At 45.3% G+C, this 23,293-nt stretch overlaps 1 protein-coding gene across 2 annotated transcripts in view; it reads right to left on the reverse strand.

Annotated features, from left to right (window-relative positions):
• LZTR1 (leucine zipper like transcription regulator 1) overlaps positions 1-23,293 on the reverse strand; it is a 28,775-nt gene that overhangs the window by 4,530 nt on the left and 952 nt on the right. Inside the window, exons 4-17 of one of the 2 annotated variants that reach the window (XM_027898099.1) lie at positions 23,107-23,186; positions 22,647-22,755; positions 22,216-22,299; positions 20,714-20,771; positions 20,004-20,143; positions 19,169-19,370; positions 9,092-9,202; positions 7,817-7,909; positions 6,780-6,875; positions 5,552-5,735; positions 3,582-3,751; positions 2,095-2,251; positions 1,070-1,196; positions 2-872 (exon numbers count right to left, since the gene is read on the reverse strand). In XM_027898099.1, coding sequence (XP_027753900.1) covers positions 860-872; positions 1,070-1,196; positions 2,095-2,251; positions 3,582-3,751; positions 5,552-5,735; positions 6,780-6,875; positions 7,817-7,909; positions 9,092-9,202; positions 19,169-19,370; positions 20,004-20,143; positions 20,714-20,771; positions 22,216-22,299; positions 22,647-22,755; positions 23,107-23,186 — 1,624 coding nt within the window. In that variant the 3' untranslated portion in view covers positions 2-859. Of the gene's footprint in view, position 1; positions 873-1,069; positions 1,197-2,094; positions 2,252-3,581; positions 3,752-5,551; positions 5,736-6,779; positions 6,876-7,816; positions 7,910-9,091; positions 9,203-19,168; positions 19,371-20,003; positions 20,144-20,713; positions 20,772-22,215; positions 22,300-22,646; positions 22,756-23,106; positions 23,187-23,293 lie in introns of those variants that run through there. The other variant, XM_027898098.1, reaches the window with a different exon arrangement.

Consider the following 23,293-nt stretch of genomic DNA (forward strand, 5'->3'; position numbering starts at 1 on the left):
AAGGAAAATAAAACTGATGTAGCACATTCTGCAGACAGATGGTTTAACCCAGTATTGTTCAAAGGCTGCAATTCACAACTGCAGCTTCCAGAGCAGAAAATTCAGTTGACAACCTGGGCAAAAACACTGCTAAATTATTTTTTCATACATGTCTGCCAGTGAAAACTCCAAATATAATCCCCCTAATTACCATCAGCACTACCTGAAATTCATCTGTTTCTTGAAAATTAGGACACATGGCGCTTTGATTTTTGTCTAATTTGCATAAGACCCAGTAGAGAGCTTAAAGCATTATGCATTTCCTTGGTATCTACAGGCTGCCAATCATCAGGGCTGGTTTAAGAGCTGTAAAATGCTTCTGGTAAAACCCCACGGTAACTAATACTGAATATTGTTACTGGGACTGGAAAAAAATTGTGACAGTATTTGAAATAGGGATTTTATGAGTTTGGCAGAATGTAAAGTGCAGGCCCACAGAACACACAAGTGGAGGACAATGCACTTCACCCATGTCCTGGGGAGGGAGAATAGTCCCACCTTCAGCAGGGTGAACTCCTTGTCTCTGCATAAAGCATGGCAACAATCTACTCTCTGCTATGCACCGTTTTTTGTGGTTTATTCATAACCAGTCTTAGATATCAGCAAGAGAGAAAGAAGTTCAAGTTCCACATGATTCAATATGAATGTTCACTGTCAGAAGGCTCCTTCTGACCCCAGTGGACATCTGTTGCTTTCCACTTCACTGAAACCACCTTATGTTTTCTACCCTTTTTCCCTTCCTGTGATTTTACAGATTCTTTGTCTTGCAGTGCAGCTTCTCCCACACCCTCTGGAGAATCTCTGCAGTTTTAATTTCCTCCTATCTTTCCCTGCTGGGTATCAAATGGAAAAAAAAAAAAAATTAATCACTACTGGCTAAAGGCTTATTACACTCATTGAGCAAAGCTGCTTCTTACAGTTCTTGCAGATTGAAGTTCCTCCCTGTCTCCTGGAACAATCCAGCTGAGCCCAGCCTGCCCAGCAGGGCACTGTACTCGGTTTTTGCTCCAGTTTTAGGAGCAGGGCTCACCTGGAGCGAGCTGCCAGGATGGCCTTGTGGGCTGGCCTTGGGTGCCCGTCCAAGAGCAGGATGATGTCACAGAATTCAGTCCCAGCTCCTTCCAGGTAAGCCTTCATGTCCTGGATCAAAGATGTTCCTGAAATCCAGCGTGAGGAAAAAAAGACACGACAGTTCCAAGTGACCAGGTGCTACAGAACTAACACATGGCCAAGCCACAGCTCCAGCCCCTCTGTCCTTTGGAGCCCTTGGGCTGAGCTTCAGGTAAGACCTTCTTCATAATTTTGGAGCAAAATTAGCTTCATCCTTCCCCACCATAACCCATTCCCCACTGCCCATCCCAGAACCAAGCCTGTCAGCTCTGCTCTCTGTTGCTGACAGCAAACACCAGCTGTGGCCACAGTGAGAGGCGTTCTCTGTAGACAGGAAATCTGATTTTTCCACTCCCTTTTCATTATTTCCAACCACGAGGAATATAAAATTTTCTATCTTAATGAGAAATCCCAAATCAGCAATAAAGGCTTCTTTTATCCAATATTTTAATCAACCTTTGAAAACACACAATAACTGAGAAACAGAGCCCATTCAAGTCTGATTCAAACTCATTCATATTTTCAACGTTCATCTTTCAATTTCTGGTGTTTGGGTCTCACACCATTCCAGCTCTGGATACAGGAAGTGGCTGTGCCACCTCCCCCACCGGTGCCCCTCCCCTGCCTGGGACAAATGCCAGCCAAAAGCCCTTCTACCCAACCTTCAAGGACTGGCTTCTTCCTCTTTCTCTCCAGTTCCCAATTATTTTTTTGCAGTATTCCAAACCAGAAAATTTGCAGTATTCCAAAACCAGAAAATTTCATTACTACATTCCTTGTTTTGTGCATCAGGATATTGAAATGTTGAGTAAGAACTAGTCCCAAATCAGACCTTGATGAGCTCCATGATAGAATTGTAAATCAAATCTATTTCTTCTCCCTGTTTCCTGTTCCTTTCACACACACACTCACAAGGAGGAGCAGGAGAGAGGAGGGAGATCTTACCGATGTCGAGGGGCTGGTCGGAATGTGTTCGGACAGGAGGCTGCTGCTTCCTCCGGACGATCTCCACGATGAGGGATGAAGAGAGGTGCTCAAACTCCTTCATCATTATGACTTGATTAAAATGGGACTCCTTCACCACAAAGTTCAGGCAGTGTTCCTTAAAAACACGCCAATAGCAATGACAAATTTTATGGTTTATTGTTTGAAGTCATCTTTTAGAGTATCCCATAAATGTCACCATGTTACACGTGCCATCAGCCAATCTTTCCTTAGGACCCTCCATGTGGACCCTGCAGCTGGAACTATCAAACCATTACATCCTTTATCCTTCCTAAGTGACCATTTAGGCTCCTGCTTGAACACGAAATTCAGGACAGTTCTAAGCACCTAGAAAAACTTGACTAGAAATACTAACAAGGAAGAGCTTAATTGTCTCCCATCTAGGTGCTCCAAAGCTTTCTAAAACAGGAATCTCAGGAGACACCAAAAACCTCACAGAGCTAACCAAGATTGGTTGCTATCTCATAATAATTGTTAACATAATTAGATACCAAAAGTTAATTAGAAGGGTGAAGAGATTTAACTCTTGACACTATCCATGCAAGGTCCAAAGAGCTCGCAGGATTCTTTGTGTGGGTTTTGCCTGAACCTTTTCCATAAAGGCAGCAAACAGTCTGAGAGCTCTGGCAGGCTAAAAAAACTCCTTATAAAAATCAGTGTGGTGGAAAGGTGACAAATGAACCAGATCTAAAGCTGAACAGTTAGTGACAAAAAAAAGGGCACTTCATTTGCCACTGTGAACCAAGGCCTTCCCTCAGTACACTTTCCTAAGCAATAAATACAATCTATACCAGCTCACCATAAGGTGGGTACAAATTCACCCAAAGAATAATTGCTACTATCTGTTTTCTGCCAGGTTATTTCACCTGGGATCCAAATGGATCTGTCAGGACTTCTGCAGAGGATCCACCCACGAGGACTAACACACACCTGAGCAGACAGGGCACCAGCTCAGGGTGATCCCAATCAGGCTCTACCCTGACTGTCAGCAAACACCCAAAAGCCACACAGAGATGGAGAATCACAGGCACATTTTGTTTCTCAGACTGAAGGCCTGAGAACAGAATCCAGTTTTCCCATCAGCCCAGGGGAAAGAACCTGCCTCCAGTCTCTGTAGATATAACAGAGCAGGACCAGGAAATGCACTGGTTCCATCTTGCTGCAGCGAGAGTGAACTGATGAAGAGCCAAAGTCACTCTGCCCTTGACATCCTACACAGCAGATACCGAAAAATATTGAGCACTTAGTGAAGAAAACCCACATAGTATCACGAGCCACTGCAGGACAACACTAAATATACTCCAGCAATGGTAATTAATAGGAAGGATGAATTTGCAGAAGCTCAGAGCTCTGGCAAAACATCAACGACTTCAATTTTTATTTTTAAAAATTTCTTATCAGTTACTTTGCATGCAGAATGTGATTACCTTTAGCTGATCCAGCTGAAGCTTGTTAGCATTCTCACACACGATGAGCACGTTCTGCAGATCCACGGATGCTTCGATGTACTGGAGGCAGAGCTGTTCCAGCCGAGAGAGCTTGAAGTTTAAGGCCAGTTTGTACACATCCATAATGAGCAACACATCCTGCACGTGCCCTGAAATTGCAAGAGACGACATTCCTGGAGAGCTCACAGAACAAAGAGAGGAGCCGTTCCACAATGATTTCTTTTTACGTCAACCTGAGCAATCGGAACGGTAAGAACGGTCAGCAACTGGAGTATTTTTGTGGAGAAAAGATTCCACTCCTGGTTAGATAAAATCTGAAAAAAAAATCAGTTTCAAAATTTAGGCACTCAACAGCCACCCTGAAGGATTTCTGGACAAAGATATTGTGACAATCTGGATCACAGATTTTTAAAACCCTCAAAAGAACGTGAAGTCTCTAAAATCCCTGACAAACTCCGGAGCTTGCAGCCCAAGTTCCCACAGTGCCCAGCTGCCAACAGCCCTGCCAGAGCCCTTGGGTTTTACACAGCATTAGCAACCAGCTCCCTGATTCTGACAGGGCCTGGTGAAGGCACTCTGAGCTATCACTCTGTGCTGGTGTGTGCACAGGTCTGCAGCTGGTCTAGGAGAGGGCTGAGGTGAGAGAGGGGCAGTGGGGACCCTCATAGGCCACTGCAGTGGGGCTACTGGCACACCAACTCAAGGAATAATCCCCCCCCCCAGTCTTTGCTTTCCTCACAGGAGATCTCTGCCCATCTGCTCTAACTACTCTTTAATAGAGAAAAGCCCTCTTGCACGTCTCGTGCCTTCCCTGGGTCTAATTGGAAAATCCCATTTGATAAGCATGCCCAATTCCATTAGCTCAGCCTCTGGATGGCTCCCCAAGGTGCTGCTCTCTGAACTGAGAGGAGCAACCAGGAATACAAATGGGCAGGGCAAGGCCACTGCAGGATCCCAGAAAAAAGGGAAGTGCCAGCAAGAATCTCTGAGGGGCTGTGGGGGAAGGGGAGCAGGCTGCCTGGGAAGCCTCTAACAATGGGAAGAGCTCGAGGGGACAAACCTTCCCTTGGTCTGAGCCTGTCCCGAGGTGAGGGGTGCAAACAGCAGGGAGAGGGACCTGGCAATGTCAGCAGAAACCAAGGAGCAGGTTCCCTCATCCCCACTCACTGGGATCATTCTCAGACAGGCCTCCTGGCAGGAAAGCCTTGGCACAACTGCACACAAATCATTCCTTTTCCGAGAATCACCTTTACAGAAATGAAAGATCCTGGAGTGGAGCTGAAGCAAAGCTCAGGGCTAGGGCAGCTGTACCTCACTGTGCCCTGTGCCTGCAGCTTCCCCAGTGTATCCAGTCATATCCAGCCCCACTCCCACGGCCCCACAGCCCTCATCACTCCCACAGCCAGGAGTTGGATTCCCTGTGTGGGTGCTGAGAGATCTCTGGCTATGACTTCACAGCCCACAAGTGTTTTTAACTCCAAGAACTTCAATTAATGCATCAAATGGATTTTTCCTTTCTTGAGGCATTTCTTCGGATTGGCATTTTGAAGAGGTGATAAATGCTGGCTTGCTCTGCCTTTCTGTGTGGGCTCAGTTTGCAAGGGATCAAAAGAACAGCAGAGAAAGGAAATAAGCCAAGCCAGGATACATGGTTCTTCCAGGCAGAATACTGTGATATTCAAAACACCACAATATTATTGTTTGTTTATCTGGGGTTTTTTACACCTTTTGGAATGATCAAGAACCTGTTTTTCCTAAATATTTAAAAATAATTAGGGAAAAAAACCTCCATGGTTAGTATGCTCTGACAGAAATGCGCTTTTTTTTTTTTCATCTCAGGTCAGTAATTGAGTGCTCAGAACGGGACTGGCCACCTGCAAACGCTCTATCCTGCTGTTTCAAACCAAATGTTTACCAGTGTTACTTTACCCTGCCCCTGCTGCCCCTACCTTTGCGGGGGTACTTTATTTTATCTGTGTACAGGAACTGCATGAGCACCTCGAAGGGCTGGGCCTCGGCCTCCCGGATGGGCACTTCCAGCAGCGGCTGCAGGCGGCACAGCTTGACATTCCCACCGATCCCATCCTTTTGGCACGTCGTGTGTCCCTCATCTTCAATGTCCTGCTTGGATTTCTGATGGAAGAGAGAAACCACTCAAACAACAGGGCACGAGGCTGTGCCAGCTGCATGTGTCACCACCAAACCAGAGGATCCTTCTCCTGACTTCACGTTCTTCAAGACCCAGGGTCTCTTTAGCTTCAGGATTATCTTCATGGTAACAAGGAATTGGTATGTCTTAGACTTTCTGTCCCATATCAGAATGGATCAGAACACAGGTGAGCTCCTGGATACAGCTCAAAAGCAGGATGTCAGAGCAAGGGAGGCATGAAGTGCACTGAGCTCACATTTCTGTCCACAGCAGGAACAGCAGCGCCCCGTGGAGAAGGGAGAGGTGGGAGCAGACCCCGTCTCGCAAAATCAGAGCTCAAAATGCTGCGCAAAAGTATCTTAAACCACTCTGTTGCTTAAAGTTTGACAGCCTTTCCCTACAGCCTTTCTAGCTGTAAAACAATTAACTAAGGGGCAGTGAGGCATCCACATGTCTTACTGCTGCTTGTGTGCTATCACCTCCTCAAGAGCCTTTGAGTGTTTGCTGCTGAAAAGCTGGAAGTAGCTAAAATTAATAGACAACGATCAGAGGCACCAGACGTTCAGCTCTGGAACAAGTCAGGAAATATGAAGGTTAAAGGGAACAGAGGCAACTCAAACCCTCAGCACTGCCTTCCTTGCCTCTAATCTGTCTGATCTCGTGGGCCATCCCCACGACACGCAGCTCTTTCCTCCCCAGAGGGAAGGGCAAACACCCCTTCCCCGGGGTATTCCACGAGATTAGACCTCAGACAGCTACGAGAGCTTCCAAGAACCACACTGCCAAATCCAGATAACTGGATTAACTCTGGCTCCTCCGTGTTACACTCCTGACACACATCCAGTAGCCTCTGTTAATACTAATGATCCTCTTTATTTGACTTGCTCAAGAGCACCTTTGCATCAGATGCCGCTCCGGCCCTACAGCTGTCTCAGCAGATACTACTTTTTCCCCCTGACAACCTTATTCCCAAACCTGGGCAGAATAAGCCTTACCTTGCCACAAGGTTACTCTTCCAAAATACTCACCTGTTTCAGCCTCTCCCTGGCCTGTATGATTTTCTTCTTCAGCCACTTGCAGCGAGCGGTGACGATCGCAGTGTGCCCTCGCACTCGCTCCTCCTTCTGCCAAAGCCAAAGGCACAAAACACATGGAACTGTTATCCCTAAAGCACGTGGTGGTGGCAGATGGCACAAGTTGTAGAAACCTGGGCTGCTCCCCAGGTTACAGTACATTTAAAGTTAGAATCAAAGGCAGCCTTGCATCTGCTCGGCACATGCAGATGAAATTCAACACTTATTCCCCCAAGGGCTGATGGCAAACACCATTTAGGAGGAGCCTGTGTCACGTTTACTGAGTGGAAGCTGTTGTGTAGGTTCGGTGTCACAGACAGAGCTTCTTATTTTTGCATCTGATTTTCAGTTTAATTTAATTTTCCCTTTTCAAAATAACAGTATGGTTTTTTTCCTACTTTCTTCACAATCTACTTCCTCTGTTGTTCGGGATCTGTTCTCTGAGCTCTGCAAGGCTTTTTCAAACTTTTTTGTTTTTGCCTAAAGGAATGCATGTAAGTTCAAATTTCTCATGGTTTTTCTTCAGGAAACCTGTTCTTTGTAAAATTTTTAAACTGTTTTCATTACTAGAGAATCATTCCCCTGTGCTGCTTTTTCTCCTCCTATTTTGTTTCATGGCTCTTGAAACAATAATGGGTCTGCAAACCACTGACCTGCTCTTCCCAGGAGGCAACTTTGACCTGAGAGTACAGAGGTCATGGGTGTATTTTCATATTGCAACTCTATATAACATGCTCTGATAAATTCAGGTTAAGTGGGTGACGCACAGACCTTCTCAGTTTAAAAGTTTCTTCTCCTTTGCAGCTTTAAAAATTTATCTGGATTAGTGCAACTTACTAAACCAGGCAGGCAGTTCACCAGTGATGCTGCTCTTTAAAACTTCATTCCCAGGGTTTCTGGCACAATCATTGCACAATTTGCTTTTTCCCAGCAAACACTACATACACAGTAACATCCCCCCCACTGGCACCTTTCCAGTAAATTCTACTCACCTCTCCCAAAACAAACTCCAAGTCACTGAACTGCCTGTTTTCCCACAGCCTTCCATAGTCTTCATGGAGAGTGCACTTAGGGTAACAAGAAAACTAAAAAAAAAAAAAAAAACCTCACAGAAGACAGAATTAATTTCAATGGCTATATAAACTTCCAGTCTCAAATCACCCTGGAGAAGAGGAGCCTGAGGTCAGACCTCAGAGGGGTCTGCAGCTTCCTCCTGAGGGGCAGCAGAGGGGCAGCTCCAATCTCTGCTCTCTGTGAGCAGTGACAGGACCTGAGGGAACGGCTGGAGCTGTGTCAGGGGAGGGTCAGGTTGGATATCAGGGAAAGGTTCTTCCCCCAGAGGGTGGTTGGCACTGAACAGGCTCCCCAGGGCAGTGGGCACAGCCCCAAGGCTGCCAGAGCTCCAGGGGTATTTGGACAACACTCTCAGGGACAGGGTGGGATCATTGGGGTGTCTGTGCAGGGCCAGGAGTTGGATTCAATGATCCTCATGGTCCCTTCCAGCTCAGGAGATTCTATGATTCTATAACCACAAGTGCTGATGTTACATCTACTATCACTGGATTTTGTTAACTCAACCTCAGTGTGGTACATCAAGTAGAATGTAACAAGCAAACCAAACACGTGCAAGGGTTTCCTCCATGGTGAGGGCAAGGACAGATAACACAGGGGAACAGGGAAGAACCTGTCTCATCACAGCTTCCTGATATGAGGATTTGGAGGCTGGGAGTCTCTCCTGCTCTCAGGACTTGTCTCAGCGATAAACTTGAGTGCAGATGGGATTTGACCTGCTGTGAGCACCTTGAATTTAAAATTTCCTACTCCCGTGGTTCCTGGGGGCTGGGAGTGCTGAACAGAGATTAAACCTCAGCACAAAATGCTCTGCCCCAGAGCTCTGAACAGAACAGCACATGGAGAGGAACTGTCAATTCTCAAAGAAACAAGCCGGCACATCCCATCTGCTACACTCTCCAATGATTTGTCAGAGTAAGTTGTCACAATCTCTGTAGGACTTCAAAACGCAGTGGAGAGCTTGGCCTTACCAAAATGTCTGTCCAGATAACATTTCTCAAAAGATTTTAAAGTCTCACATTGACCTCTGGCAGCTGAATCTGAAAAGCAGAGGCTGCCTGCAGGAAGGACATGGAACAAAAGCCATGGAGCTCACAGTGAGCCAAACCAGACACTCCACAGCCAGAGCCAGAGCCAGAGCCAGAAGGATTCACATGGAAGTGGTGTGGGTGTGAGTATGTTTATCAGAGAATTACCTGGAACCTGTACATCTCTCCACTCCTGATGTTATTGTCCACTGTGCCACCAAAGATGTACATGGCATCCGAGATAACGGCTGCTGCGTGGAAGAGTCTGCCACTGGGTAACTGGGGAGAGAAAACAGGGCACAGACAAAAAGAAAAGGGCAAAACAGGTGAGGGAATAAATCACAGCCCGTTCTTCTGCCAAGAAAAAGGATCTGCTCTTAACAGATCAGCAGCGAGAAGGGAAAATCCCAGAATATTCTGAGTTGGAAGGGACCCTCATGGAGTCCAGCTCTTAAGTGAAGGGCCCATACAGGGATCAAGCCCTGGCGTTATCAGCACCGCGTTCTCACCAAATCGGTGTATCTGAGGTCACACACACACTTGCACCCTGAGATTCCCACCTATTGTATTTCAGGATTGCTTCCTAGTGTGTTCCCAGAGCACACCTTCCAGACACATTTAAGAACATCCATTCCCTGCACCTCCTAATCCCAATGGTGTCTACATAGGGCTCTACGTATGGCGACAGTTACAAAATGTATCATTTACAAAATTAATGCCAACTTTCACATAAAAAAGTCAACCACGCTTCTAGAAACAAGCAGATTCTACAAATGCGATCACTGTGCAAACTCAGAGCTTACTCCAAATAGTGTCAGAAACCTGAAAGGTAAATGATCATCTACGCCAGCAGGACTGAAGGCCAGGCCTGTGAGTGCCTGCCTGCCCCACAGCTTGAAAGGCTGAACCATCTGGCTCAGCAAAGCCCAGCTCCAAACAGGAGCCCGAGCGCGGAGCTGTTGGCAGAGCTGGCACCTCAGAGCCACAGCCACGTCCCCATCCTGGCAGCTCCACAGAAAGCAAAGCCCCCCACATTGCAGCTATTTACAGGGCTGAGGGGATGGCACCGTCCCTGCAACACCCCCCCCACCCTGGAGCTGCAGCGTGGGGTGATTTTTGACACGGGAAGAGTCGCTGCAAGCTGAAGCCACCGTGACCCTCCTGCAGAGGACAGACCACAGCATTTCCACCCCCTTCTTCTGAGGTTACACAAAGGTATGTGATCACATCAGCACATCTCACTGAGAGCTCACAGAAAGGCTGTGAGTGCTGAGAGAAACTTTTTTTTTTTCCCCCCCCTAGTTTGATCAGGCCTGTTTTGTCTTCCAGGCAGTAAATCTGATTAAATCTTTGCCAACAAAATAAAAAAGCCCTCTGGTGTAAGAAATCCTTGCTTCTTGTGCATATTTATAGACACCACTCAAGTAAACTCAGACATGAAACAAGATTATGTTTATCTGGAGAGGCAGATTTTCCAGGAAACCGTGCTGACTGGCAGTTCCCACTCCCACCAACTCACCCCTCTCACCACAGCATCACACAACGGCCTCATTTAGCCTGTTACTCACCACACTTTCCATGACTTGTTCTTTTTCCTCAAACTGCAGCTTTTAAGGAGGCAATCCCCCCAGCCAGTAACCAGGACCAGGGTGTTCTTCTCAGATGGGCTAAACCACAGATTTGCTCACCTTCAAAAGCACGTTTAAACAAACCATCTGGATTCCTCTGGATAAACAAGATGCCTTCTGTCTCCAGAGTGTTTCGTGGATACTTTTTATCAAAGAAACTTCAGAGTTGGTGCTGATAAATACTGTGATGGGAAGATTGTGGAATAACATTGATCTCTTAGTACATTCCTGCCTCATTGAAAGGGGATGAGATTACTGTCAAATATCATCTGTTTTCTACGGCCTCTGCTTGTTATTGCAGTAATCTCGTTAACTAAATAAGATGTACTGATTGAAATAATCAACCATATTACAGTGGGTTAAAAATACATCTGTCACCTTTATCAACTGGAGCTCCAGCCTTGCCCCAAAATATGAAATTTGCTTGCCCAGACCTACTCCCACACAACTAAGCAGGCAGGTATCAGCTGTACTGCAACATCCTTCTCACAACTAAATGCCACCAAAACCAAACCAAACAGAACCTTTCTGTCAGAGCTCAAATGCAGCTCACCCGCTTTAGACTTATTCAGGTCATCTTCCATGTCTCTTTTCCTCTAATAAATAACATTTTAGCTTTGATTTTAATTAAAATAATTCTCAAAATTCTCTAGTATTTGGTTTTTTAAAGCTGCCATTACATTTTAACAACTACCTTATTTTCAATCAAAAAGCCTCAGAGCTTTTTGGTGCCAGAAAACAAACATGAACCACCTGAATATTTAACAAAGTAAGACCACAGTTGCCATCACATCATGTTCAACTCCAATGATCCGGACGGGGCGTTGTGACAATGATTTTTCATCTGTAATGGCTGGTACTGGCCAAGGAACCAGAGCTCTGCACTTACTAATAACTTAAGCAATCAAACAGCTCCACTTTCTAAACACACAGACCACATTTTTAAAGAGAGAAATCTAAAATAGGGAAGGACAGCCCGGAACAAGGAAGGCCACGTCCAGTTCATCAAAACATTGCGCAGCTGAGGCTTTCAGGGGGTTTGTTTTGCTGAATCAGGACAGCAGAATTCAGGCCAGCACAAACCCCCCCCCACGTGGAGATGACAACCCTGCAAGCGGTCACACTCTGTGTGAGGAGCAACGCTCAGCTCTGCCAGAGCCAAGGATTTGGCCAGAGGGAAAACTCTGTCCCAGTGCAAAGCAGGGGAGCTGGGTCCTCAAGGAAACACTCAGGGGAAAAAAAAAAAGGTTAAGAAAACTCAGGAGCAGAAACAGCTGGAGAAAAATAAACAGACTGACACACATTCTGGTCCCCACATTCCTCAACCACCAATTCCAGACGCCCAGAACCTGCCCTATCTTGAATTTTGCATTTGCCAGCTCTAGATCCTGTACTTACCACTCCACCAGCATCATCTCCTTACTTTATTAGCAGTGCCTGACAAAAGGAATCCTGGATTCCATCCTGACAGCTCTGATGATGGGGGCTGGCACCCCTCTCTGAGCTACACTACCCTCTTTCATCTGCTGGAGTGGTTTCTCTATTTAAGGTTAATGAGATTTGCATCTGAGGCTCTTTCCAAGCTGGAATCTTTGCTTTCAAAAGCAGACCTCATCAGTCACCTTTGCTTCCCCTTCAGTTCCTCCCTCCACACTGCCAGGATGACTCGAGCCATCACTTCCAAAATACAAGTATTTCAGAGGTCTTTTTCTTTTCCTCATTTCTTGTGCTCAGACTCAACCCTGGACCAGCTCAAATGGGGTTCATCCTGTGCTGATTTGACTCCCAAAGCTGTGCCATTAGTGTTGCCTCTCCCTGTGCCAGAGCACCCAGCAATCATTCAAATTGCCTTGATTACAGCCCTGAGCATCAGCTTTGGGGCTTTAAATAAACTTTAAAATAAACTCAGTCAAATCTGTGCAAAACCCCCACATCAACTCATTGATTTAAATTTTGACCTCACCAGGAACACATTTAGCTTCATTTAAAGTCCTTAATAAATTGAAGTTAAAGCAATGTAGAAGTAAAATTAAATGGTTAAAAAAGTAAAACGAATCATTTCCACTCAGGGGTCAATATTAGTCCATTCTATGCAATTTAGAACTTGCCTGTGCAGAGTCAAGGCTTAAATGGTTCTTGGATTATAGCTTAAGCTAAAATAGCTGAAGACAAATTGCAAGGGAAAAAAAAAAAAGAAGTAAAGCCATATACCAGGCTGAAATTTCTCTCTCTCTCCTGGAATAGATTTAATTTCCACTTTTGAAGTCTTTTTCACTTCCGCTCTCCCAGGTTCCTCCAAGCCCTGTCCAACCTGGCCTTGGACACTTCCAGGGACGAGATGAGAAGCTGAGTGAGGGGTTTGTTCGCTGCAAGCAGGCAGAACACAGACCACAAAGATGGTGAAGATGAAATATCCCTCAGTTGTTCCCACAGTCTGGGCCAGCCTTCTCACATTTTGGCTTGATGAAAAAGCAGGGCAGATGGATCACTCCAAAGTGACAACTTGTGCTTTATGCCAAGGCTGACCAACACAGCGGAAGAAGACAAAGTAAAACCTTTTCTGAGCTGACAGGTCCCAGCCCTGTCCATGGCCCGGCCCAGCTCTTCTGTACCACTGGCACAACTGGGGCAGGGAAAAAAATGTGACTTTCTTGTAGTGAGATTCATCCTCTTGGCTGTGAGGAAAGCATTAGCTATGCTATTACTGCAGGCTGTGAGTGCTTAATTTCTCTCTCTGACTCCTTTCTCAAACCATTTTAACATGTTCCTGTGCTTTTTTCATTGAAACTTCAATGATATGGGCAGCACTAGGAAACCGCTAAAATCAAATCCCCTGCAGCTGTTTCAAAGCTCTTCTTTGTCACTCTCAGGTCCTCAGAAGCTTTGTTATATTTGCAGAGGAGATTTATAACTGTGCAAATGTTAACTCTCCTCACACTCAGCTATGAATGAGCAGGTATTATGGAGCCTGACTGTTGCACTGAACTCCAGAGCCATTAACAACGTGCTCAAATCTCTTTCACAACATCAATGAGTCTCTCTATCCTTCAGTACCACTAAAAATTCAAAGCTAAAACAAAATAAAAATACCAAAAGCCATCAACAAACCAACCTGGTGAACGCAGATATATTGAAAGTTTAAAAAAGTATCTATTTCTCTCTGAAACAAGAAAAACCCAGCTACAACAGGTCGAAATGAGCTGTCACTACTGGGAGCTGTTGAGACTCAAGATGTTTCCAAACTGTCACACCAGGCAACAGCATCAAACTCAAACAGATGGGCAGACAGAGCTTTGGATAGTCTTAAAGTTCAAGGAGGTTTAAGGATTTAAAATGTTTTCCCATGCTTGGTGCAGACAGTCTCTGCTTTCAGACGGAAGGGACACATGTTAAGAGTGAACTTCAAGGCATGCAGCTCCACAAATAAAGAGCAGCAGGCAAATGCTGCAGGGTTTTACTGGGCCTTTCCTTGGGCTGTCATTCCTTTATTGGGCCTTTTCTTAGGCTGTTATTCCTTTATTGGGCCTTTCTGTAGGCTCTCATTCCTTTCAGATGGCAACGGACTCTTCTATCTCAGTTTACTGCTGCAGGTACCAAAGAATAAACAAAGTGCCCAGGTATTAATTTTAAAAGGCTGGCCTGGTATGGACCTGGGGACACAGCTTGGGCACCCAGCTAACCACGAGCCAGGCAACTGCACCACCATCCCAAGAAAGTTACCTGGAAGCTCCTTCCACCCCCTGAAGGAGGTGGCTGGGACCAGTCAGCAAGGATTTACCAAGGGCAAACTTTTCCTGACTGGCCTGACCATCCCCTTCCAAACGCACTGAGGATGAGATTTTCCCACCTGGCATCCACTGGAGAACATGGAATGGAAACAGGAAGGTTAATTCATTAACAACGACATCCAAACACGTGCTGGTGTAACCGCAGGGGTCAGAGTTTGAGCCCCTCTGTAACTTATTTACAGCTGCAATAATAGTAAATGCTATTTCCTTTAAAATCGTTTCAGTATATCAGCTGCAAATTTAAAAAGCAATGTTAATACATAATTCATCAGAGAGCATGAGGCACTGTTTGAAGAGCAAGTATTGCCAAATCTAATGATTGTGTCACAGAAGATCATACACTGAAATCTGACAACAGCTGATGAGAACTCAGTGACCAACCATTTGCTTCTCTTTGGCACATGGTGTGGATTCAAAAATCCAATAACCATAATAGCACTTAAAGCATCTTAATCTGACTTCCTGCATAAACCAGCCTACCAGACTTCTTCAAAGAGGTACTGAAGTGGAGCCTCTCTTTGAGGAAAACTTTCTTTTCAGAAAACATCAAATCCTGGTTTAAACATAATGAAGAGGTACCATAAAACTCCAATAAAATGTTCCAAAGAATCGTTACCCTCGTTCTTTACAATTTGCAAACTTTTATTTCCTTCCCTTTTTAAGTCTTTATCTTTTACCAGCATATTAAAAAAAAAACTCTGCTCCCCAGGTAAGCCAGGGAAGAATTCATTTCCCACAGCTAAAAGAAACCTCTCTTCACAGCTGGTCACTGGGCTTCCCATCTTCAATAATTTTCTGATTTCTTCTCTGAATAATCTCCTTGATTTGTGAACACAACATGGGGAGATATACTGGAAGATCTATTTAATAACCACAAGGATCATGTATTTATATTATTTACTGACACTACACTGTGTCAGCTTCTGGAGCCAAGAATATCCCAGCACTTCCATCCATTTCACACCACAGGGAGCTCAGCTCAGCTCCCCACAAGAGCTGGGGATTGAAGTCACTGTTTCCAGGGATGCTGTAAGGGAAACCACGAAGCCCAGACCACAAACCCTGCTCTAGATGGACCCTCCAGCCAGACTGGAACACGGACTGTTCGTGCCCACCTTGAGGAGAAATCCAAATCCCTGAGTGGACTGTTATTGTAACCAGTAAGTGGCAAAACTCTGGACAATGAGATATCAGGAGAAAGCTGGGATTCTCTGTTGTCTTTCAAGGTTGTTGACAAAAGTTTATACAGAGTAACTGCTCCTCATTCAAAACCACATTTCAGATCTTTCCATTACCCAGTTTCATCCCCCTTTAACGTGAGCCATGTTCAGTCTGTGCCGTTCCAACTCCTGACTGGTGAGTGAGCTACAGAAATATCCTTCTGCCTATCATCTACATCGTTAGTATTTTGCTTTCTCTGGGAGAATCCTATAAAAGCCTGTAAGAAACACCCCTCAGAAAGGATGTGAACATAAAATTGATAAACAGAAATCGAGCTGTGCAGCAATGTCGGTTACTCTCAGTGTTACAGCTGCTCTGGTACCCAGGGTTCTTACAAATACCAACATTTTGGAGCTGTCTCTCTCCAGCTCACTGAGCACGGACCTGCAAAGGGCACTTGATATGAAGCTCCTACATTTTTAAAAAGGTTTCCTACAGAGGATGCAAGCTGGAACACTACGTATGATTTATAAACACCAAAAGTATCAGTCCTCTCTCTGGACTGCGAAAAGCTCAATTTTATCTCTCCCAGCAGAAAATTCCCCTGCCCACCTGTGAGGCAGATCCTGTCAGGGGCCTTGCTGCAGGAATTTGGGGGGTTTGTGCACACAACAAGATATTTCTTTAAGATACCTCAGTGGGTGTAACTGCACAGGGAGATGGGGGCAGACTCATCCACAGGAGGATGATGAGTAAGTCCTTTTAAATCTTCCTCAGCTGCCCACAAGCCACGTCACTGCAATCCATTTGAAAAACTCCAGAACTGAGCCTCCAAGGAAGTCCCAGAAAGTTACCAGCACATCAACCTCCCTTTTGGCTTACCAAAAGAAAAATCAAGAGCTTTGGAAGTCAGAAATTTTTACTGCTCCTTGGCTCTCAAAGGCCCAATTGTGAGACTGAAACGTTTCACAGGTCAAGTTTTAGAGACTTCCCCTGTAGCTTCAGGATGGTTTGCCAGTCCCTGCAGCCACAGGGAGATGATGAGAACTGTGAGGAAGGAGAATTTTCTTCCTCCTCCCTGTCTGTCAGCTGTGCAAGATGGGGCATTCTCCCTGTTACTGCCTGCATATTTTTTATGCTGCTCCAACCTTCTTCAGAAAGTCAAGGATATTTTGAGTTCAATAGGAAGACTCGAGGCAAACAAAAAAAAAAACTATTTCTTATTTTTGAAACCTTCTGATAGCCCTGTAGAAAGGAAATCCAGCACCCCAGGAAGCTTTGGCAGTGTTACACAGGCAGACAAGGACTCAGACAAGATATTCCTGTGGCTGCCTTAGAAAAGTAGAACCTCCAGCTGTGAAGATCATCTAACAGTGAAGATGAGAAGAGCTTTGTAAAATATATATGTACATATATATAGGTCTGAGGAGCTACAGACTGCAGTTGTGCAGCTCAGCAAGGACATCTTGATACTCATTTTGGAGACATCCTAAAGGCATAAAATGGCAGCTCCTGGATTATTTTTGCAGGATTGACCTGTTCCATTCCCACTTCCCCTCTTCTACCCATTAAGCCTCCATCTCACAGCAAGGCACTGTCAAGAATTCTGAGAGCCTTGGGCAGAGGAGGAGGACAGGTCCATTTTGCCAGACCTGTTCCCAGCTTTGTTTTACCTGTTTACCCAAAATGCAGAAAGTTCCAGACTGTTTCAGGGCACCTGCAGCACCTGACACGTGACTGCTGCCTGTGCTCCAGAACTGCTTCCAGACTCTCCCTGGAATTTACCCTGCTTTGCTGTGATTAATGCCCAAACTGTGCCCCCTTCTCCAGGTAACAACCTCAAGATTCTTCAGTCTCATGTGACCTGGCACCTTCCACGTTGCCCATAACAGGGTAGCAGGGGAAATATCACTTCCACCTGACAGCCTGTTCCTGTTAACTGCCTGTTAAAAGCCCAAATCTCTCCCTGGATCACTCTAAAAAGCTCCTCAGGGCTGGCTCTGCTCAGAGAACAAGACTGGAATGGCAGCAATCACTCCCCTTCAGCCTAAGAAATCTCTTTTGCAAAGCACTGTGAAAGTCACCACTGAATTACAGCTCAGTCAGCACCAAACCTTCTTATTTTGGACTCCAGAGGCTTCACCCACTCCGTGCTAAATGTCCAAAAGAAGAAAGAATTAAGGATATGCATCACATGACCATAAGTAAGAAAGTAACCCTGCTGTAGCGCAGTCATAATGCAGCATTTCTAAGATCACATCACATAACGCAGAACAAGCAGAAAGTAAACTCTACGATCCATCCATTGAAAAGAGGGGAAAACACCAACTCTGGCAGTGAAGACAGATCATTCTGCTGCACAATTAACAGAGGTCACCATCACTTCACACACAGCAGGAACCCTCAAGTGCTGAGACAGCATTGCACTTATCGACTTCTATTTTGTTTCAACTTAATGTGAAGAACTTTGTTCACAGAGATGGATAAACAGGGAAAATCCCAGTTCAGAGTGTCCTGGGAACAGCATGGTATTAGAGATTCATTGCCACCATTAGAAGTCTTTGCCAAAAGCTCACAGAAACTTCAGGAAAACTATTCTGAGAAATTATCTAGTTACCCCTCCAGAAGACACAAAATCATTTAAAACTTAAAATGCCCGAAGTCTTTCAGATTTTGCAGTTAATCAGTCTTTTAGGAAAATTTACTATCATGTGTTTCAACAGCACCTCAATCTCTCCTCCCAAATGAGTCTCCAGATGCTGTAACACAGAAGGAAACTTCAAAACCCACAACACAAGCAATTAACAGACAGAGCCTTGTCCAGAACTACTGACAGCCCAAGAGATGAGCTCTGATATCTGAAATGAAGTTTTAGCTGGGGATAACCCAGGGAATAATGCTGGTTTACAACACTGTCAGGAGCAGTTCTGCTCCTGGAAGCAATAATCAATCAATCACATACCAAAGAACCAACACCTGCCCAAGCCTCACACATCCAACAGCAACTCTGCCAGGAACAGAACAGGATCTACATTTTTTTTTTTAGTTTTTTCTTATTTGGGGTGTTGCCTTGGCCCCTGGTGGTCTACAGTCTTCTGATGCCCATGTAGAAAACTGACATTTTAAAGTTTATATCTCTTATTAATGCAAGTATGTTCGAAAATGCCCCTTTCTGAGCTTTATTACTATTTTCCAGCAAACACTTTACACTCGACCCAGAAGGGAAATGCTAGTCTGTATAATGAGAGTTTGTAAGATTTTACGCAGATGGGCGTTATTGCAGTGACACAATCAAACTTTGTCTGGCTTTGAATTCTGCTTCAAGAGCATCACCCAGCCAACCACAGAACCGCTGGCATGCAGTGAATTCATAATTAAATTTTCCCAAATAATGACTGACTCACAGCTTGAGCTACAAGTGTTTCATGGTATTTCTTTAAACAAGCGCAAAGCAAAGTTTTAAACGTGTCAACACTGACAAATCTTTAAGGACTGCTGCCCACAATATTTGAGCTGCTTAACCATCCGTGGGAAGACGTTGTTGCTATTTAGCGAAAAGTCACCGCCCCTTGTCAAAAAAAAAAAACAAAACAAAACCTCCAGAGCGAAAACGAGTCGAAGACAACAAAGCGTAAAAAAGAAAACGCACCAAGAGGAAAAGGTTTTACCTCACTGTCTGGGCTGGGCTGGATGACCTCCCAGGTCTGGGAGTCCACGTCGTAGCAGTGGAGCTCGTTGGGCAGCGTGTTGTCCGCAGCCCCCCCAAAGACGTAGAGGTGCCGGTCGAAGGCCACCATGGTGTGCCCGTAGCGCCGCTGGGGAGGAGGGGGCGACCCCCGAAGCAGGTGCTCAGTGGGGATCCGTGTCCAGCTGGGACAGCCAAAGGGAAACAGGGTGGGTTTTTTATTTTACAACTCTTTTAAATTTTTCCAGCTCTTGGGAGGAGCTCTGTTACAGCACTCACTGAACCTGCATGAGGGCAGCTGCTGTTTGTGGCTCCACTTCAGGCACAAACCAGACTCAGAACACACCTCTGCATCTGTATTCCCACTTTTTGGCATTTTTATCCCATCAGACAGGCCACATTTTCACACCAAATGTCTCAAACTAAATACTCAGGATTTTCAAAAACACCTGGCATTTTACATTTCCCAGTGGCTCCTGTACTGAATTGGTATTTCACAGGACCTCTGGTTTTAATCAGGTAATCAAACAACAACTCCTAGGAAGGTAATATCTGGCATCCCATTCCGAGCACACTGAGATTCACACTTTCTATTTTAAGTGAATCTACTAAATTTTCTGTTCAGCTGCTGAAAAAGGTCAATCTGATACACATGGAAAATGAAAAAGTCTCAGGAAAACAGTCCCTATTTTTTCTTATCTACTCTGCTTTGTCAGGAGATGCAGCATCCTTCCTCAATAGCCTTAAGTATTTGCATTTCTCAACTCAAGCAGTCAAGGATTATGTGGATTTTGCACGACTTAACTGTCTACACTTACATCTTTTCCTTGAATTCAAACTGGAAGAGATTATTGGTAATCTTTGCCCCGCTCTGGCCGGAGAAAACAAACATCTTGTCTTTGCAAACCGCCACAGGAAAATTACAGCAGGAGGGAGGAATTTCACCGCTTTGCTCAATCTGAAAGATAAGGGAAGTTCCAAAATTAGAAATGCATTATTTCAGGGCACAACTTCCACACGCTGAGGATGCTGCAGGGCCACAGGAGGCTCAGGTAGGCCGAGCCCACAGCAGCTCTGTGTGCAGATTCTGTGCAGGTGATAGACTCACACTGTGCTTACCATGTCTGCACAGACTGATTTTCCACAGATAAAATGGTTGGGAGGACACATTTCTAAAGCCCCCAGTACTGAAAGGATGGGGGCTCTGATCAGCCAAGCTCCCAGGCCGTGGCAGTGGTCTGGGAATGGGAATGCAAGGGGCTGAGTGGGAAGGCAGTGGTGTTCACAGAGGGCACAGCAAATCCACGTGGGCAGTCCAGGTTCAGTTCACGGATTCACAAGCCAAAAATCACCCTTTCACGTACACTTGGTTTTCCCAATCAAATTTGAACTGTTTCTTTTCACTGTGGGTCAAAAAGCACGTTCTGGAGAGGGAGCAGTGCAGTCCAGTGTGGGAAATTATAAATAACTGTGCAAGAAAACCCGAAAAAGATAACTCCATGTGTTACTTGAAATTAAAGCTTCTTACCTCTTCCCAGCAGGTCAGCTCTCTGTCCTGCAGGCCAATTGTCCACATGTCATTTAATCTGTGCCATAACACAAGAAACGCTTGATTTGAAACAGTTCATTTTCAGTAATGACACTGAAAGGACAAAAACCCTATTTCATCAAAATTCCTTCTGCACAGGAAGAATCTCCTTTTTCCACTGACAGAAACACAACTATTAGCATCTTTTCTCCCTATACCTAAATTTGACAGCCTCACCCCAGCTTGCTTTAGCATCTTGCTGCTTATGAGTACACTGAAGTTACAGCTACACACAGTGACTCAGTCTGGAATTTAAGCTTTTGAGCTATTTAATCCTCAGGATTTTTACAGAAATACCCCTTATTACCCTGCCTCCTTCTGCTCATCCCTGCTAACTCCTGAGACTGACCACAGCAATTATTTATGGGGCTGAATCCTTCCTTAAATACACAAAGGAGGACAAAGCAGGTAAGCTGACATATCTCTGACTGTGCTGTTCCCAGGACAAGTTACTCACTGTACCTACAGACATTTCCTTTGTTCAAATCTGCCTGGAGGCTCAAGTTCCACAAAAAGACATTTATTTTAACCACGATTAGACACATTTAACATAAATTAGACAGCTCCTCTCACCCACTCCCTCCTTCCAGCTGCCCAAGGCCCTCAGGGGACTCCCTAAACTGGCACAGAGCAATCCCACAGAGCCATGCATCTTACACCAATTCCTCCTCCAGAAATAACAAAGAGATCCCATCTGTTTTCCCGGACTAACAGCAGTTCTCCTGGAGACTTTGAGGAGCTGGAAACTCTTCTGCAGATTCTCCTCAGAAGAGGAGGCAACCCAGGTCCTCATTTGTGACAATCTCTGTGTGCTCTCACAATGCAGATATGGTACATCAACAATTAATAAATTGCTCCTCGAGTTCATCAAGACAAAAAAAAAAAAATTACATGTTCAGAATTGACTTTTCCCTGACAGACTAATGGCAAACTCAAAGAACTGCTGTGGGGCAAAGCACCAGGCTCTCTTTAACTTCTTGGTGCCACTCCTTTCCAGTCTTTTCCCATCCGAAATCCCACCTCCTTTCAACCTAAATGTCACATCAGATTTTCAGAGGAAAGGCTGACACGCTGTTCTTAGTTCTGTCAGATGAATTCACAACAAATCCAGCTTTGCTCTCTAAGTCTTCAGCAACATCGGGCGGCCTTTTGAGAAATGCACATTTGCCAAATTTCAGAGATCATTTTGCATCCTCAAAACCAAGCAGGCTGTAAAATTACCCAGCCACAGCCACTCTGATGATTTTTTGGTTTTAAGCATGCACTTATCTGAACACGAGATGGTGAACTGCACAAGTGCGATGCCCAACAACAGGCTGGGTTTGCAAAGCCCCAGTTGAGTGTTTAAACCCCCTGGGATGTGGAAATGACTCTACAGAGGCGAGAACTGAAGGGCTGGGACTTCACAAAAGCACTCAGGGAGAGGGTGATCCCACCCATACCGTGCATTGCCGTCGTATCCAGCGAAGATCCACAGCTTGTCACTGTACACGGTGGCACCGTGAGCTGACCTGGCCACGGGCAACCTGCAAGGGAGAAAACACAGACAAAAAATGTTATCTCAGCTGCAGAGGGGCTGTAGAGGGGTCTGTGTCACAGCTACAATGCAACTGTAAGAAGGAGAAGGAAGTCTCCTACACAAAATTGCTTCTGCCATCCACCCTCTAAACACTGAGCCTCTGAGGGGGCTCATGTTAGTCCTGCACTCTGCTGCCTTCACTGGAGAGAAACCACCTTATAAACAAAAAAATCCCAACTAATTCCTTGCCTGGACTCAAATATTCTCAAGAGTATCTTATGGCAAGCAGTTAAATAACGGGATAATTCACAGCACTGCTGGTACAGGAAGGTGGCAATCCCCACCAGCTCTTACCTTCCCTCAGTCTTCCACTCTGTCCACTGTCCAGTTGCAAACTTATATTCAAAGAGATCATTTTTATTCTTCAGGTTGGAATTGGAATAAATGTCTCCAGTGTAACCACCTGGGCAACAAGGATTTCATTAGACTCCAAGGCAGTGCAGCACACACACTCCAGGGCACTGCATTAGGAGAAACTTTAGATTGCACAAAGAGCAGTTATCTGGTATCTAACTGCTACAGGTGAGAGACTTCTCCTCCACATCTCTTCCTACAGAATCACTGAGGTAACGAGTTTCAAGTCCTCTTTACTTTAAACAAAACAGCAAAAGTATTTCCAAGCTAAAACCGAAATCCCATTTGCTGCTGAACGAGATCTTTCTGACGCTTCCCAAAAATCCCCCGCTCTTTCTCCAAACCAACACAGCAGCACATTTACCCCTCCAAGCACAGCTGTGACCTGCTGCTGCCTTACCAAACACGAACATGCTGCTCCCGTAGACCACGGCAGAGTGGTGGTACCGCGGTGCCGGCGGGGTGCCCGTCGTGAAAGCCCTGCACGAGTCAGAACAGCAGCAGTCAAACACCCTGGTCGTGCTTCAGGCACTCAAAGCTACTGCTCACATTCAGAAAAAAAAACATCCAGTTGTTAGAAGCTATTC

Source organism: Empidonax traillii, unplaced genomic scaffold (assembly GCF_003031625.1).
Source record: "Empidonax traillii isolate 1590-97213 ecotype Southwest subspecies unplaced genomic scaffold, ASM303162v1 scaffold579:size954524, whole genome shotgun sequence".
Classification (NCBI taxonomy): domain Eukaryota; kingdom Metazoa; phylum Chordata; class Aves; order Passeriformes; family Tyrannidae; genus Empidonax; species Empidonax traillii.